Source organism: Calonectris borealis, chromosome Z (assembly GCF_964195595.1).
Source record: "Calonectris borealis chromosome Z, bCalBor7.hap1.2, whole genome shotgun sequence".
Taxonomy (NCBI): domain Eukaryota; kingdom Metazoa; phylum Chordata; class Aves; order Procellariiformes; family Procellariidae; genus Calonectris; species Calonectris borealis.
In genome coordinates, this window is record NC_134352.1 from 10207124 (window position 1) to 10226229 (window position 19106).

General features: G+C 42.8%; 1 protein-coding gene across 1 annotated transcript in view; it reads left to right on the forward strand.

The window, feature by feature from the left end:
* Window positions 1–19106, forward strand: part of LOC142076050 (PALM2-AKAP2 fusion protein-like) — a 225776-nt gene that overhangs the window by 74881 nt on the left and 131789 nt on the right. The window contains 2 exon segments of the mRNA XM_075138404.1: window positions 390–491; window positions 5268–5972. Of these exon segments, the coding sequence (XP_074994505.1) occupies window positions 390–491; window positions 5268–5972 (807 nt within the window).

Sequence of the window (19106 nt, forward strand, 5' to 3'; positions counted from 1 at the left end):
AGTCAACACTAGCATTTTTAGGCTTTTATATCTCTATTCGAAATGTCATGGGTTCTGGGTATCATGTTAGGTTTGTTCCTTACCTTCCCCCTCTCTCCCACCCGTTTTAAAGGTCACAGACTTGATAAATCCAGAACCTCCTGACAAATAATTTTATGTGTTCAACTGACATAAGGTTTGAGTCATCTGGACCCATTCCCTCCTGCCTCAGCTAGTCTATTGAACACCAATCACACGACAGTGACTTTGCACTTTGTTTGCTTTGATCCAATTATCTAGTACAAAGCTCCAGTGACTATTGTCGGGGCTGACAACACTCTGCTGTCTAAGCAATGAAGCCACTGGGGCTCGTAGCACAAATCTAACTGTTTCCTGTTCTCTGACACCAGATGCAGTAAATTACATTTACTCCCAGATCCCTGAACTCCCAACCCTCTATTCACGAACAGCAGAGCCAGTTCCTGGGCGGGACGGAGCAAGCAGAGTAGCTGGTAAGTCTCAAAGAGCAAAGTATTATAATACCAGTCCAGTAGCCATGAACTTTTTTTGTTATATTACCTTAATGGGTCTGGTGTCCCGATATCATTTAAATGCCAGGAAATGCCGCTTGATTTGTATTTTGTAAATAAGTCAAGGCTTTTTGAGCAGCAATGAGTACTCTCAAAACAATGTAGTTGAACTACACACAAGTAGCATAGGAAACGGGTCCATTTAGTTCTTTCCATCTCTGCTGATACAAATACATGGTATTTAGGCCAAGGTTTTGCCTCCTCTGTTGTACCCATGCAACTCCCATTAAGATAGGTGAGACAGACAGGCACTCACAAGACCCCAAAAGTGCTTCAAACTTTTATGTTGTTTTACACTTATTTGTGTATCATTCTTTCTTCTTGGGGAAAAGGTGGGGAGAATTACGGCATGTTGTGTCATACATAGAACCTTCTAACACTTATTTTTCACATTGAGTACGTGTCTTAAATGTAACAACATGATTGTTAAAAGCTGTTAAAATGTTTTTCTTATTTTCAAGATCTTTCTTTTCTAAACAATGTATTCCCTATCTGAAGACCAAATTGCTGGTGGCTACTTAGGTGTCCCAAGGAGTGAGAATGAAAGGTGGCTTACTTGAAGAATGGGTTAACAAGCATAGCAAAGCAATGTCTGCAGCTAAGACACTGTACACAGCTACGGGATATGTCATTTTGTTCAGAGGTCCTGTTGCAAGCCATTCCAAAAGCTTCCCTTCCACCAGTGCTTATCCTGATCTGTCTTAAAAGTAAGCTTTTCCCTGTGTGTTTGTGCCATTTTGTCAACACCAAGAATACAATAATTTCTTTCATTCTTCAAATGACCCAGAAGCCTTGTTCATGTAGTCTTATAAGGGTATCGTGTGTGTGCAATAGCTTAAATAAAATGCACCAGCATATGTGCTCAAAGGTAGGCTGTAAGCATCCATCTTAAAACAAGCTCAAAGGCTATTAGGATTATTTGTTTTAAAGAACAGCTTCTGAATCCACGTAACAGGCAGAAGCCAGATCCTTTTGTCTGCACATTGGGACCTTCTTGTCGTGAAGCACTGCATTATGTTACACCGTAATTAAAGCTCATGCAGAAAACTTGTACTTGTGAATTACAGGCTGTCATCTTCAAGTACTGCTTTCAGTTTCAACTCTATTGTCAGATAGTTTTGCATTGCATTGATAGAGCACATTTTGCAGTAAATAAGCTCTAGTTAAATAAAGACATTTTAGAAATCAACATTAGTTCAATTTTCAGCTACTTTGACAAGCTGGGCTGCTAGGTTTCCTGCAGAGAATGAACATAATGCATATAGGCAGATAAGCCAGGTTCTGTTACTCACTTCTCCCACAGCAATGCATTTCACTAATGAACAGCTTTCTAAGAAACTTGTGTATATTTATGCGTTTACTTGCACAAGTAGCTTTAATGTCACCCCTGGGGCAGGTCATAAACCGCATGTTATGTCAATATCTTAAAAACACTGCTGCTGAAATCACAGTAGAAGAAATGAAAAGAAAATGTTGGCAGTGGCAAATGCTTAAGCAAATTAGCTAAACATAAAATACACAGGGACCACACCTGTTAACTTTCTAGATCAGACCAGCCAGTAAGACAGTCTTCCAAACAGTGCTTGAACTTGTTGCCCAAAGTCTTCCTAATCAGTAGGATGTTGTAAATTATCAGTACACCACGCTATAGATAAAAAGATGTATCTTGCAACTCTTTTTAAATATGGCCAGGTCCACGTGATTTAACTATCAGATTTTCCCTATCTGCTTCTGAATTCAGGCCCATTATACAAGCCTTCTTTTAATGCACACTACTGAATGAAATTTGTTCATCAAAACAGGGAGGGTCTGGCAGATTGCACCCTCTTCTGCACTAAAAATATATGCAATAATACGGTACTCAACTATTTCACAGGAAAATCAGCAGCCTTTGCTGAAAAGTCATGCCCCAGATAATATTTTTAATTTTCAAAGAAGAGGAGAAGCACAGGAGCTCCAAGGGAGCTCAGGATGCTGGTTCTCACCAAGAAGGTAGTAGGTGGTCAGTCAGTGGGCTGGCAGTGCCCCCTCTGCAGGGCTGTGGTGCTCAGGGCAAATCAGGAACTTCTACCCATCAGAGATTATTTTCTGGGTGTGCTGTTGCTCCCTCATAGTTCAGCTTTGCTTCAGTTCAGCTGGCTACCACTCAAAAACCTGCCAGTGTGTCACTTTTAGCATCTGCACCATAGGCTAGATGACCCCTACTTTTACCTCTGTAATGTTTGCAGTTGTTGAACAATATGTGCCTGAGCAGCCCTGGCAAGGTTAAGTGGTGTTCAGAGCCCACTCGCCCAAGGCCTGAGCGCCAAGCCAATATACAAAATTCCTCTTCTTTTCCTCCTCTCCCTCACACCCACCCAAGAAACTGCACCTAGGAGGGAGTAAATTCCAAAGTGTTAGTGGTGGCACCTGCATCTTTTTGTTTCACTACCCCTGTAAGTTGGATTAAAGGCTTCAGGGCAGAGTTACTTGCATGAGACTTGAAGGACACTTGCCCACCAGCTCCTGGGCTGGGACAGTCCTGAGCAAGTGATCCATGCCAGCTGCTCTCTGAGCTGCACCATGGTGCAGTCTGCCACAGCTCCTTGGAGCAACCTGCGCCAGGGCTTAACTGCTACTGGAAAAACAGTGTTTTTCCTTATTTCCAGCCTAAATCTCCCCTGTTTCAATCCATGCCGGCTGCCCCTCAGTCTCCTGCCGCACACCTCGTAGCAGAGCCCAGCTCTCGCCCCCCGCAGCCTCCTCCTGGCTGCTGGGGCTGCTGTGGGATGGCCAGGCATCGGAAAGGGAGATCAGAAAACTGGTATCCCTACTTCGTTGTGACAATGGGCATCCTGTGCTCAGGCTCATGAGAGCTATGGACACAGCTAGTCCATCAACCTCCCAAAGCCATGGTAAAACACAGTCCTTAGGGATATTCCCCTAGCTTGTAACGGCCAAGGCGAGATCCCTGCTTCTGCAGCTCACTCCACGCCTTGCTCTCAGAGGCAGCAATGCTCCTTCGCCCACCAGCACCTCCATCCTCTGGCCCCATGCAGGTGTTTGTGCGGCGTTGCGCTTGACCTAACCAGACCTTCCAGGGCCGACCAAGGTCTGAGCAGATGCACACAGCACATAGATGGCCAGACCCCCCTTTGGCTGGGCTGCCTACCAGACTGAACTCCTGGGGATCAGCCTCACAGGGGCCAGCACGCACCCACTCAGCAATACGTGAATTTTCTGTCCAGAGCCATAGGGGGGGTCATGATACACGTCATGATAAACTTCCTATTGCTGATGAAATACTTTGCTTTAAGGATACAGAAAGAAATAGTCTACTGTGTGTGAATAATCAGATTGAGGGAATACATTAAAGCAAGAGTAATTTTTTTATACTCCTGATTTTTTAAATACAAGCATACCAAGCTACGTTGGTTTTTAGGGCAAGGATATTTTGTACTCACTTGAAAATAAGTCAGGAAAAAAAGCCAACACGACAGTTTCTAGTGTCCCCAGATAAGACAAATCATGGTTATACCATTGAGGTTCATTGGTGGAAATGGTCACCGTAAGTTTCACGACCACTTGTCACTGCCTGTGGTAACTTGTAACTAAGTGTCTGTGGATGTCTGTCCAGGAGCCAACATGTCTTCATCTGCATACAAGGAATGCTTAAACAGATGACCAGTTCTGGAAAATCTGCAAGACCTTTGCACATTTTTCTTTGAAAAGCTGTCTAGTGAGATGCCATCATATCTCAAAATGGGTGTTAGAGCAGTGTAGGCTGCCTGTCTATTCCTACCATGTGGTCTCTACAATTTTCATCTTGTTATGCGTCCTTCTTAACTGCTAGAAAAGCTTCTTTGCTATTCTAAAGCAGCATCCCTCACGCGCATGTTTTTATCTGTTGTTTCATGACACTTTGAAAATCAGTTCATTATTACTTTTTTCTTCAACTTTGGCAATGGTGCTTAGGGCCTAATTCAGATAACTGAAGGAGCACTTCTTGGCCATTTTGTACATTCTCTTAACCTGCAAGCAGAGGTCACTGTCGATGCCTTGGTGTGGAAACTGAGAGACTGCCCTGCCACGCATCTGCGGGAGAAATTATCCCATTCCTGTGTGATTTTGTTTTCCCACCTGTAGAACAGGGGTAAACAATGTTTCTTCACCTCTCTAAAATGTTTTGAATGCTACGGATGGAAGAGTTAAGCAAGAACAAGCGTTGATAATAAAACAGTCTGAGTGTTACTTGCAGCAACCAAAACGTGTTACCAGCTAACTGGCAGTTTGATGGCAGAGAAGGAAAAGAGGGTAGAGAGATTCCTGGAGATGAGTTTCTCTCTGACTTTTGAGGCAAGTTCAGAACGGAAAGGTTAAGGGCAACCTGCATGCTGTCACCTCCCTTTGTCTAAATTACACCTAACCCAAGTGCTCTTGGTGCTCCTAATTGATCAGAGACAACTGCACGCGGCGTGAGCTGGAAGACTAGGTCCTGTTTGCTGCAGGTGTGCCTAGCCTCCAGCTGCATAAAAAGCTGCAGTGTAATAACTATCTCTGTCCACAGCCTTGCGTCCCACCTCTAATGTAGAATGCTTGGCCCTTTAGAAGCAGGAGGTAGGAAAAGGGGCACCATAGTTTTCTTTGTCTGTTTGGCAATTAACCATTCACTGGCTTTTTTTGTTGTAACATGCACTTCCTCTCTTGTTTTCATTCAAGCTTTGTGCACCATGGAAATTAATGTGGAGAAAGACAAACAGACAGGAGAGACCAAGATTGTCTCTGCTTCACCTATTGGCCCAGATGAGGCCCATCAAAGAGGATTCAAAGTCTATGATGATGGTACCAAGGTAGTCTATGAGGTTCACTCTGGTGGCACAGTGGTAGAAAATGGAGTACATAAATTAAGCTCAAAGGACGTAGATGAACTTATGCAAAAAGCTGGACAATCAAGTGTAAAAGGAGGGTATGAAACAATGACTGTGTCAGAGAGAAATGCGGTAGCCGATGGAAACCTTAGCCATATGAAGGAGCAAATGCTCTTCAAGGAGGCAAAGCTGGAAATGGTACACAAACCCAGCAAAGGGCATGCTGTGAACCCTCAGCCCCAAGACAAACCCTGCGGTGGCGAAGCTCTGGAGGCCAGCGCAGATCAGCCAGTGACAATGATATTTATGGGCTACCAGAACATCGATGACGAAGAGGAGACGAAGAAAGTGCTGGGCTATGACGAGACCATCAAGGCAGAGCTGGTCCTGATCGACGAAGACGACGAGAAGTCGTTGCGGGAGAAGACAGTGACGGACGTCTCCACCATGGACGGGAACGCCGCTGAGCTGGTCTCTGGCAGGCCCCTGTCGGACACGACAGAGCCCTCCTCTCCCGAGGGGAAGGAAGAGAGCCTGCCTTTGGAAGCTGCCCCAGGTACACAAAAGAAAAAGCGCTGTCAATGCTGTATTGTCATGTGAACACCTCCTCCTTCCCCGCTCCAGGCAGCTCCTGCTCCATCACTTACCTAGACCTCACTGTACTTCTAACTGCAATACTGTGAACTGGAAGTGAATGCCTCCATTGCCTTGCAGTTGGGTTGCTTTGCTTTCTAGTTCTTCAGGAAGAGGAACGCATGGTTATTTTCCCATCAGATGTACTATTTGGAGTTTGGGGAGGGGTTGGGGGGTTTTTTGCTTCTTTTTTTTTTTGTTGTTGGTTTTTTTTCCTTGATATTGCAGAGTGAGACGTAAATGGGAAATGGAACAAATGTTTTCATATTTATTTGATTTTTATATATATATTATATATATATAATGAAAACACTTTTTACATTTTTCTTTGGATATCTGGCAGGCTTGATCAGATTCCTAGAATTTTGTGGGAGCCTGAGTTTCACAGCAGCCAGATATGAGAGCCTTAAAAAAATGTTGCTTCTCTTTTTTAAGAAAAATCACATTTAAACATTATTTTATAGATCCTATTTTTTATTTCTTGGGGGAAAGCTTAAATAATTTTACTGTTTTAATTTGCTAAAACTCAGACAAGTCTTTCCCGAAAAGTTTGCATAGTTTTGTTTTATAGTAACTTTCCATTTTAGTTTGCGGTGTCAGAAAAACCCATCAGCCATTTCTGCTTATTGGTGATACCAAAAGTGGACCTTAATTATTCTTTCTAGAAAATGTATGAATGATGATTTTGCCTTATATAAATCTTCCAGATTACAGTATTGTATGTGTACTTCATCTCCCCAAATTACAGTGGAAATTAACTTGACATGAAAAAGATGCAGCTGTCACACCAACTGAAATGGAGTCGCTGATCTAATTACTTGCCTTTCAGTAACTCTGCCAATGTTTATACATGAAGTTTTCCTGCTGAACTCCAGTAGATGAGGGATATTGCTTTCTATTTCCCTAGAATATAAATGAACTTCTCTCACAGCCTGACCGTGTTCCCGCTGGATTCAGTGACGAAATTCTCAGTGCTGGGAATGGGGGCAAGGCCAGAGTTTTATTTTGTAATTCTTAGGGAAATGTAATTTCTCATAGAGTGTACCTCCAGTGCACCTACGTAATGACAGGTGATGGGTCTGATCCTGCCCTGCTTACCCAGGTAAAACTCCCGTGGAGGCCCGCTGGAGTTTTGTCGGAGCAGCTGTTTCGGGAGAAGATCAGCCGCAAGGTTAACGTTTTCAAAAACTGCTGGTGGTTTTGGATGCTTCATTTTCCGGTGTGGGACACTTCAAAGAGGCCTGATTTCCAGTAGATTTTTCTTCAACTGCCCTCTGAAAATCAGGCCTGTTAAAAACAACTCAAGGTGGAAATGTAAAAAGGTGAAGGCATCCAAAATCAGTAGATGTTTCTTTGTTTCTCGGTCTTTTGATTCTTCTAACTACAGTGAAAAAGCAGCCAGCTTTTTCATGGCGAGATATTATGAGCCTGATTCTTGTCTCACACCGGTTTTGCTTAAGTGTAGCTTCACTCACTCTAGTGGAGTTAGTCTGGACTTAGAACTACAGAAGTGAGATTAAAAATCAGGATTTATATTTTCTGATAGTGTTAAAAAATACCGAAGATTATTTTGAAGTGTCTTTGAAACTATCAGACTTTAAAAATCAATAACAGCAACTGAAAAACAAAATAAAAAAGTAAAAAAAAAAAAAGTAAGAAAGAAAACAACAAAAAGCCTCTTTTCAGTCTGAGGTGGTTCCTATGATATTTCTGTTCTTTCTTGGATGGTGCTTTTACTGCATTAATTGTTAGTTCAGAGCATCCGATTAAACAGAGTTCTTGCTCTGTACTCTTTTCTTTCTGTGCCAGTAAAAAAGATACTTGTTCATGGTGGTGGTAATATGAGGCACACTGAAAACATACACGCAAAAAAAATGCAAAAGGTAGTTCCTGCGTTAGGTCACTCAGTCGTCAGTATGGAGCTGGTCAATGCGACTTCTCGCCACTGCTCAGGTGAGAGTCAGAAAAAAAAAGCAAGCCGGGGGTAGAAAAAGGCAGCCACACCTGTATGACACCTACAGACGTTTTGCTGGTCTCCATATCTGCCGCAGTGGCTGGATTTAATGACTTCCACACGCTCCCTCCGCCTCCCCTGGGGGCTTTTGGATGGGAGAAGGACCAAACTCACCCACAGAAGCTCTGCACATCATCCCTTGACTCAGGCTTAGGCGGTTAAGTTTTATCAAAGAGGAGAACGGCCGCAGAGCCCCGCGTTGCAACAATAGGTCTGGTGGCTGTTTGTTGGAAACTAGCAACCTGTGTTTGGGGTTTTTTTTGGTTGAGTTGTGTGGGTTTTTTTCTTTTTTCCCAGAAACACTAAGCATTTACAAATCTCTACATTTCTTAAAACGAGACCCTGAGTTTTCAACCCCAGGGTGGCCTGGTGAGGCTGTCCCCAGGCACGGTCAGGACCCCAAAGCACTGCAATTGCAAGGGGTGAAGCGCTTTCCCTCTCGCCCCTTCCCCATGAGCACCGTGGAAGCCGGGCGCGCTTTGCAATAGTTCTGTCACTCTGGGGCCTGTTCACCTCACCAGTAACACTCAGAAACAAATCTTCCAGCCACCTCCTCCTGGCCTGGCCGGTCGTCTCATTGCTCACCATGCTTTCCTCTCCGGGTGTGATGCCGCCTTCATGGCTACCCTGGCCTCCCGGTGTCTTCCCAGCCCTATCTTTATTCCCTTGCCGCTCCTCTCCCCGATGGACATTTTTTCCCAAAGCCCTCTGCTTGGGAAATTTGGGGTGTCGTCTTTACCCTAACCCACTCTGTCCATGCATCTCTTCAGCCGCGTGCTCCCCTGTCAGACCTTCTGATTCAGCACAGACTCAGCATTTTGGGGATGACTCCCTCAGCGACCAGCTTTGGGAGATGCTTGCTGAGGCTGGGACCGGAACGTGTCTGAGACCACTGCACCATCTGAGGCACAACGTGGCAGGGAGATGGTGGCACGCAAGTGTCCAGAAGTGGCCCTTTAGTGGTTAGAAGTAGAGCACAAGCCTTAAACCTTAAACCTGCCAAATACCTACTGCTCAGTACTTGTAGCTAACATTGAGTGCCTAGGAAGGCCAGTGTTTTTTATGTGTTCATATGAACTCTATGGTTAATGGGCCCCAAAAGATCCAGAAAAGCTAAAGGTTTGTCTGCATAGGGTTTGTCTTTACGGGTCAAAGGCAGTTCCACGTCTGAGGTCAGGAAAAATGCGAGAGAGGAGCAAATCGATCCGAACGCGGAGGGCCTTAGCTACGTCAGCTGAAACACATTTACTCCAATCATCCTCCTCCTCAAGGGCAGCAGCCATGCCTGGGCATCGGCGTGTCCCTTCTAGCCATTAGCCTGCAGCCAGTGACATGGGAATTCAAGTGCGTTGGCCTAGGCTGATGAATGTAAACCGGTTTTCCAGGGCTGCTTTGGGCTTCGAAGGGGTCGGTTTTCCCCTCGCCCTCGGATGGGAAGCTGCCTGTGGAAATTCATGCACAATCAGGCGCGAAGGAAGAGGTCCGCTCTACGGTCAAGCAGAGAGAGATTTTTGTAAGGATCATGATGGGAGGGGTTTTTTGTATTGTTTTAGCAAACTCCCTGTCTGTTTAACTTATGCCATCACATGTACATTTTCAATTTCAGCATGAGGGGATACAAAAAAGTAGAGTCAGAAACTGGTTCAATGATAGCATTTTGCCACAACAAACTGCTCGCCTTAACTTTTGTAAGAAAAACAAAAAAAAAACCTCTTTCCAGTGTATCTTTTCCTAGACTGGGAAAAAGTAACCTATGAAACTTTTTTATATTTTGTATTTTCTAAGTTTCTATGAACCCACTTTCCATGTTGTCCCTCGTTTGCATTCAGGGACTGTTTCTTTTGCAAACCACTGCATTTTACTTCCATTCTTTCTTTTTTTTTAACAGAAGAAAAATACAAATCAAAAAACACAGCATTATGATTAGTGGCTAGGCAATCTCTTTCAATTACAAGAATATCAATACAGAAAGAAAAGAATTACAGGGTTGTTTTCTTTTTTTGATTTCCCGTGGCTGATGTACTGTATGGTATATGTTTACAGAACTCCTCTGGTCTGCCTTTGTGATGTTATCTAAATGAATGACAAAGTAGGTATGATGTGCCATTTGACAGTTTGCCTTAGCACTCTTGAGTTTCCTTCTTCTTTTTGTATCTTTCTTTTCCTTGTTTTTTTCCAAAAAGTGCAGGCTGTATTCCAAAGCTGTATAAACACAACATTATCTTTCAATCCCCACCAAGAGAAGTGTGCACAAGCCCTTCACCATGAAGCGTACCTCTACCAGTGCAATAGAAGACCTCAGCCCTGCAAACAAAAATGCATATGCCTAATTCTGCTGTGTATAGACCTGTTTCAGTCAACAGGACTACTCACAGGAGGAATGTGTGTAGCTGTCTGCAAGATCAGGGCATGAATGATTAACACAGGGTGTAGTTTGGGTGTTGTGTACCTGTACCAATTCTATGCACTGCTGAGTTTGCCCAGGGTGGTGTAATCCTAGAGGATAACTCTGAGCATTGCTACTTCTGCTGAGAAAAACACAAAACGAAATGGTGCTTTGCATCCGGTCAGATCAGGTCCCAAGTCAGCATTGCTACCACGGCAGTGGTATTCATGAGCAAATATTAAGTGGGCCTTCCCTGATAATTTATTAGATAATATCTTAGTTCCCTGCCGTTCTACCCAAGTTCACTACTGATTAAAATTATAGAGATACAACAAATTAATCAGAGCAGAAAGATAGCATACAGAGTTGCTAGAGAAACAAAAGGTGTTCTACCTTTTGATTTAGTCCTATATCCAAATGGCATACTTGGAAAGTAAGTGGGGATATAATAGAAAACGTAGTATTTTACATTTGTGTATTTTTTTAAGGAATAAATATTTTTGTAATGAGATACAAACCCTAAATGGGGATTGAGTTTCTGAATATCATCCTACCCATGACATTGAACCTTTGAACTTTTTCATATGTTTATGACAATGCCCAGCTTCTTGGGATCTTTTGTAGATCTAACCACAATTTTCTCCAGGAAGCAGGATCATAACACTTTTTAAAGAGTAAAGTTAGAAGAGTAGAATCCAATATACCTGCTATGAACACAGCTAAATAAGTGAATTTATTTCACAGAAAAAGGTGGACCTATGCTTTCTATAGCTAGACAAACTTCTTTATCTAGAAAGCCAACACGGTAGGCAATAGCTACCTACTTTCAGTAGAGAGTATGGCTAAATAGGAGAACTGTATGTTTTTTCACTTTGTTGTATTTATCCAACATGAGATTTCAAATTGCAAGAGATGGTGCCACTGGAAAGAGTAGAACAAAATTATTTAGACAAAGTAGAGGGGTTTCCCACAGGCTGAGACATGACGTCTTTATTTTTTCTAAACTCACTCGGTTTCAACCAGTTCTCTCTGTCTATTAGAAAGTTTAGGATTTGCTCAGATTATGTTTCATGAGCCTTCTGGACAGGAAGAGTAAACTTTAGTTCTGAGCTTAATCAGAGGTCGCAGGCTATTACAATATCCAACAAAAATGTGGACTGTAATTTTTGTATGTAAAAGAGTAAGTTGTATAAAATGGCTGAATTTATTAAGTTTAGAATATAAATGGTTTGTCATCTAGTCCAAAGAGAATATAAATCCAACTTGTAATATAAACTTATAATAATAACTTAGCTTGTAAATAGTGACAAGGGTGCATGAAGTTCTCAAAAATGTCCCACTCATATTTAAAATCAAAGCATTATAAAACTTTCTCCTCATGGGTTCAAAGAGTCTTGCAAAATCTGTAACTTTTTTCCTGTGGTGGTTCCACTTAGGCTGTTCAGCAGATTAAGAATAGGCCACTTTTCTTAAGGGCAAACTTGTGGAGAATTCTGAGCCCCTTCCTCCAGTTTGCAAAAGCTTCTATTATTTTGAGGCGTTTTGCTGTTATTGTATTGCAAAGCTTTCCTGCAGTTGTTTCCTAAATTCTTCTCAGAGGAGGATTTAGGGGTTTGTTTTAAGAATTAATCTACTTTAGAAATTGAAAAAAAACCCACCTTAATTGATTTTTTAGAATTAGCTGAGTAACTCAAGTCCACCAGTTTGGGTGTATTTGTACATTTTTAACTTGCATTGGTATGTTCGTGATTCATACCTGAATTTAGACCTTGCATATCTATTCAGTAGGTCTATAAGACCTAAAGACTTGCCCATGAGCATAAAATTAAGCACCCAAGCAACCCTTTTTACCTTAATGAGATAACCCAGATAAGTGAAATTTAAGCATATGCAGAAATGCTTATAGGTTCTGGTCTTTAAACAGTATGCTACAAACAAGGCTTATGCTGCTTTAACTGTGTCTTCTCATTCCTTTAATTAGATAGATTTTTAAACGGTGTTGTGAAACTGGTGCTCTTTTCTGCAGAGAGGGGTTTAGAGCATGGTCTCCTTGCTGACTGTGTTTGAAAGTAGAAAAACACCCCACAGGAACTCTCAAAACTCCCAGTGCCTGAAGAGAGTGGGGCTGAATTTCATACCTGCACAAAAACGCAATGTAAAAGAGGCAGTGTAAGTTTTTCTTCCAAATTTTTCCCTCTGCATGCCTCTGCTCCAGACTCTGCCTATCCCCTGTCTCTGTACTTGCTCTCATTCTGGACACCTTTGCTCAGCTGCTCCTTTTTCCCCCCTCTCTCTGCTCCCCTTTTTGTGGTCTCCTATGAGCAAAGATAGAGGGAAGAAAAGAGAGACTGGAGTTAAAAACCTCACCTCAGGCCTGTTGGCATGAGTCCCAAGTAAAAGAAATGACAGTATCCCATCCTCAGCATTTGGACAACTTCCTGCATTTTCCTAGATTCCTAGGGCAAATCTGATAGTAGAAGAGCACTCTCCCTATCTATTAATCTGGCATCTCATGGGTTGGGATGTTGTTGCCCAAACAGTGTGTTCCACTGAAATCATATTATTTAGGTAAATCTGCTGTCTCTCTTCCCATTCCTGTGGGAATGCACTAAGCCCTCCAAGCCAGTATGAGCTAGATATGCCCAAGTGCATGAAATATCAGCATCCAGAAACCAATTACAGGAGCAGAAGGCAAGCCACCCCTTAATTGTCAGGTTGCTACTGGAGCAGGAGTAAAGGAACCAGAAGAAAATGCGAACTTCCCCACAGGCTGATCCAGCATGCAAAGGCATTCTCAGTAAAATTAGCTGCCAAGAAGCTACTGGTATCCCTCCAAGTTAATGTGCCGGTAAGAGAGAGGCAAACTCAAAAATAGAGAAGGTTTTGTGCAACCATATAAAGTCCCAATTGAACACAGCGCTTAAGCTCCACTAATCTTAAGCACTTGCTTGAAGTGTAACACATATTTAAGCACTGTGCTGCTTAGGGATAGCCTTGAGGATATGTTAAGATCGGCCCGTATCGATGATTAAGGTGCTTTATTGATGATGGGCTCAAATTTTGTCCCTGTTCTTTTGCAAGTATGGATGTAGGCACTGCTTAGGGGCAGATACAGGGGATAAATCCATTTGAAAGCTTTTTGCTTTTCCAGTGGCCACTGAATCTAAGTGCAGCAAAGGTAGCCAAGCAAGAGCAGGTCAGGACAAAGGCAAAGAACATATTTCTGAAGGTTTCCTGCCCCTCCCGACTACATTCACTCCATAGATGAATGACTCTTTATAGGGGTTCAAGAAAATGTTGTGTAAAATGCAGCTTTTATGGTGAATGTAGGTTGTGGTTGAGATTTTTTTGTAAGCTTTAGTCTCCCACTTTCTTTGTGAGCAAATGTAAATAAAATCCCTTTTTGTTGGGGAAAAACTGCTGTGCTAACACTGGATTAGAATTGCTGGGGATAGCTGCTGTACTTTGTAACCTGAAGTGTACTTTTTTGACTGTTATGTTTTTTTCTTCAGATTAAAAAATGAGTACAAAAAACAAAAATAAAAAACCAAGAACACTGCCAGCAACAGCCATGCTGTAACTGTGGCTTCTCTCTTTTTTTTTTTTTTCTCTGTACAGTATTACTAGTAAATAAATCTGCCTTTTCACTGCGCCTACTTCTGTGTCTTTTTACTGTGTTTCTCTAACTACCACTCTTCAAGATGCTCTGTGAGCTCAAGGACGTACTGCACTGGAGCTGCCTCTCTCACTAAAAGAATTAAAGTACTAACTCCACAGTTGGTTTATCTTTTTTCCTTTCCTCCACTGCTGTGCCTTGCTGCTCTGACTGTTATTTTTATTAGATGCTTCAACATGTATTAACTCATCGTACCTGTTACTGTCTCATTTCTCTTTTCCCTTTGCTTCTCATGTGACACTTTGCCAAGCATATTGCGGACCCTGTTGCTCTAGGATCACATGGCATCTTTTCATATTTGCGGAAGATAAAGGATTGGTTTTGGTCAGCAAGGCAGTATGTCCTGGGTCAACTTATTTCCTAACTGAGGAAAGTATTCCATATGGCATATATAATTTGCCAGAAATAATCACGAAAGAATTTAAGGACTGCCAAATTAAACAGTGTGCAGTTTTCTTCCAGGGCTTATCACAGATAGTGTCCTCTGTATTTTAGGACTGGAAGAAGCTTGCCATAGTCTGACTTGTAGGGAAAAAAAAAAAAAAGAAAGAAAAAACCCTCGTGTAGTTTTTTCCCAAGATGTTATATTTACCTGACCTTAGAACAGTGATAGGATGGGTAACGTAGCCAGGCATCATAAGCCACCTCCTCAAAAATTTAAAAATTCAGCTTAAACTCAGCCATTTCAGAAACTCACCACAAACTGCGCTTTGCTACATAAGTACCCTCCCTCTGCTCCTTTCACGCAGTGGCCGTACAGATAGATGTGTATGCACACACACATATGATCTGAGTCTTTGCAATATGGTACGTTTTAACATCACAGAAGAGAAAATGGCCATGTGCCCTGCTTTGCTGCTTTATAATTTAGTCCTGAAAGTTTTGCGGTAGGTGGGGCTTCAAGTTGGTTTTTTTCCTACTTGTGTTTGAGTGACAGAAAGTCAGTTTTATCTATCCTAGAAGACTCTGTGAATGACTAGAGAACTGGTATGTTTCTGTCACCGAAGGACTAGGATTGATTCAGGTGAGAGAAGTGATCATAACTATTTAAATTTCTTTGGTTTCGCAAAGATCTTCCTAATTCAGAAGGCATGTTAACATGGCAAAAGGCAGGATCATGACCCTGAGCTAGCCGAAGTGTCTGTGTGAAGGCCATGAAATAACAAGGGCATTATCATCTGTGACTAATTTAGTGCTTGGACACTTGGACACATCAGGTACATATTCCATTTGTTGGTGCATACCATGGCCTGTGACATACTCTTATTTTCATTCCACCTTATTTAATTGTATAGCCAGGAGAAGGTTTTCAGCTGAAAACTCGTCCACTGCACAAAATTGGGTTATCCAAGAAAACACCAAAACCAGACTACACAATTTTGATATTGCTGTTGTTACTAAAGTTTCAGAAACAAAATATTTCCATGCCTTTCCCCTTTTTAAATCTCTACGAAAAAAGTGAAATTCTGATGTTTCTTTTTTCTTTTTATTTTTCCCACCTTCATGACATAATGCTTAGCAGCTGGTGAGATAGCGTGGCACTTCCCTGAAACTCTTCTGGAGTGGTTCCCTGGAGGTCAACGAGTAAGGGCATATGCAGCATGTGGGAGGCCAGCCCTCTCAGGTTTTTGTTCTTTTTCCTTTATTTTAATAGTTCTGTGTCCGTAACAGAAGGGAGATAGGTGCTTATTCTGAAAGCTCAACAGTCGAGGTGTTTCAGTAGTTTGTCGGGGGAGGGGTAGAAGTAGAATAGCTCATTTTCAGACAGCCCCTTACATTCCCGCAGAACCTGTCCTTGATCCCTTAAAACTCAGCAACACTTCGTGCTTCACACTACGATATTTTTGAGGTTACAGGAAGAAACCTCTAAGGCTAATAACTGTAGGAACAAATAATAGAAAAGGGACAAGAAATTAATAACAATTTTTGCTGTCCCAAGACCTCCGTTTGCATTCCCCACCTGCTGCAAAAGGTCTGCTCAAATGTTCATTGCACTGTGCAGTCACATATGAATCCTTTGTAACTGCTCGTGGGGGGAAACACAGGCTGGTCCCTAAAGAAGTTTACAAAGCCACCCAGCTGTGCAAAACATCGTCCACATTTACCCTTGATAGAAAAGCTACCTGCTTCTTCGTCACAAGTGTCTAGCTGACAGCGATCACCCTCTCAGATAAGACAAGGAAGTAGATATTTGCATAGGAGTGGAGTTTGCTATATCAGACTTGGAGGAGGGAACTTCCCAGCATATAACCCAAAAAAGAATAGAGGGAATAATGAGCTGGCAGAGATATAATCAGGAGTAGGGAGGAGTTGTGTTGCTGCACAGACACTGGCCTGCAAACCTAGGGACTCGGTTGCCTCAGAAAGAAGGTCCCCCACAACATCCTTCTCTCTAAACTGGCAAGGTATGGATTTGATGGGTGGACTGTCCGGTGGGTGAGGAATTGGTTGCATGGTCGCAACCAGAGAGTAGTGATCAATGGGTCAATGTCCAGATGAAGGTCGATGATGAGTGGTGTCCCTCAGGGGTCTGTACTGGGACCAGCACTGTTTATTTTCATCAGTGACCTAGACAGCAGGATCAAGTGCACCCACAGCAAGTTTGCGGATAACACCAAGTTGAGTGGTGCAGTCGACACGCCTGAGGGACAGGATGCCATCCAGAAAGACCTGGACAAGCTCAAGAAGTGGGCCCGTGTGAACCTCATGAGGTTCAACAAGGTCAAGTGCAAGGTCCTGCACCCGGGTCAGGGCAACCCCTGGCATCAATACAGGGCATGAAGGGATGGAGAGCAGCCCTGCCGAGAAGGACTTGGGGGTACTGTGGATGAAAAGCTGGACATGAGCCAGCAATGTGCGCTCGCAGCCCAGAAGGCCAACCATATCCTGGGCCGCATCAAAAGCAGCGTGGCCAGCAGGTCGAGGGAAGTGATTCTGCTCCTCTACTCCGCTCTGTTGAGACCCCACCTAGAGTACTGCGTCCAGCTCTGGAGTCCTTAGCACAGGAAAGACATGGACCTGTTGGAGCGGGTCCAGAGGAGGGCCACAAAAATGATGAGGGGGACGGAACACCTCTCCTATGAAGAAAGGCTGAGAGAGTTGAGGTTGTTCAGCCTGGAGAAAAGAAGGCTTTGGGGAGACCTTATTGCAGCCTTTCAGTACTTAAAGGGGGCTTATAAGAAAGATTTGGACAGACTTTTTAGCAGGGCCTGTTGCGACAGGACAAGGGGGGGATGTTTTTAAACTAAAAGAGGGTAGATTTAGACTAGATGTAAGGAAGAAATTTTTTACAATGAGGGTGGTGAAACGCTGGAAGAGGTTGCCCAGAGAGGTGGTAGATGCCCTATCCCTGGAAACATTCAAGGTCAGGTTGGACGGGGCTCTGAGCAACCTGATCTAGTTGAAGATGTCCCCACTCATGGCAGGCGGTTTGGACTAAATGACTTTTAGAGGTCCCTTCCAACCCAAACTATTCTATGATCCTATGAATTGGTTCCTGCCTTTTATATGCAGTAGTTCCTCCCAGTGTAAGTAAGCTCTCTGGACTCTCTGGACTGAGCACTAATAAAGATGCTGGTCCAGGTCCTTGGAAACATCATTTCCAATTGCTGCTGCTCCATGTGGTTCAGCATGATCTCACAAAAAGTCTCTCACCTTCAGATCTACAAAGGTATGTAGAGACATTATCCCCTTGATTTAGATGGGGAGTGTAGGTAACTAAATACCTCTGTGGGTCCAAGTTTTTTCATCTCAGTTTTACGTCTGTAATTTCAGATAATTAGCACTACCCTGCCTTGTGGGGCTGTGGTGATGCATCTGTTAGTGTCTGTCATAAGACTGCAAGAATGTGGGGCATACTCTGTGTGCACAGCATCACAAAATTTCTTCTTACTGTTACAGTTTTTGGAGAGGTTCTGCTTATAACGACACTGCAAACCAGAAAAAAATAGGCTATATTGCAATCAAAACCAGCTATTCACTGCAGTCAGGCATTTGCTGGGAATTACGAGTTTGCCATGATTTAGGAAAAAAGGATGCAGCAGTAGCATGTTTGGTTGCTTGGAGGTAGGAGAACAAAGGGAGAAGAACAGGTGGAGGGAAAAAAGGAGACGAATGCAAAAATGGGTCACTTTCTCATACATGACAAAACAGTTCAGCTTCCCTTTTCAGTATTTCCATAGTGTGTAATGCATCACTGGCTACAGATTCCCTCTGGCTACAGATGAGTCTGCTCCAGCACTGGCAGCAATATGGTAGCTTTTGGGGGCGGGGGAAGTTGGTTAAGCTAATTAGCCCTGCTGAGAAAGAGGTTATCTATTTGCTTGAGCATAGTCCCATGCTAAAATGACTGTACTGCTCTTTAGCCAGTGTCGTTACCTCTAGACAGCATTGCATTGTGGTTTGTAAGCATCTTGTGGCTTAAAAGAAAGGATACTCTTTAATACCAGCAGAAGGTCTTGATTATTACATTTTGCTGGAGTGTGGTACATATATCATTCAATTTAAAGCAAATGAGATTACTTAACCTGACATTTTTTTAAACATTGTTTAACTGCTGTTCAGTTTTTGTTAGAAGCTTTCTTCTTAACACGCTGCACTAAGTTATAGAAACATCTTTATCGCTGGAGAAATAGGGGTTCATAGACAAATTGGTGTTGAGACGGAATAAATGCTTCCTTCTGCCGACCAACTTAGGCAATTTTATATTATTAGGTATGGTTAAGTTACTAGGGAGATGGGGTAAAGTGATGAAGCTGTTTAAATACCACATGCAGTTGCACACTGAGAACAGGGCGGACATCTGGAAATCCTCCACTGCTGTTATTTCAATCTGGATTTTTTGTTACAGAAGCTGGAGGTCATCAAGGCGTTAGTAAATTGGGAAAGTTAACCAAGATGATAGATAGTTTCCACTTACTCCAACCTGGGAAGAAAACAGCCCTTAACATGAGAGGAGTCATACTCATTTTTGCTGCTACAA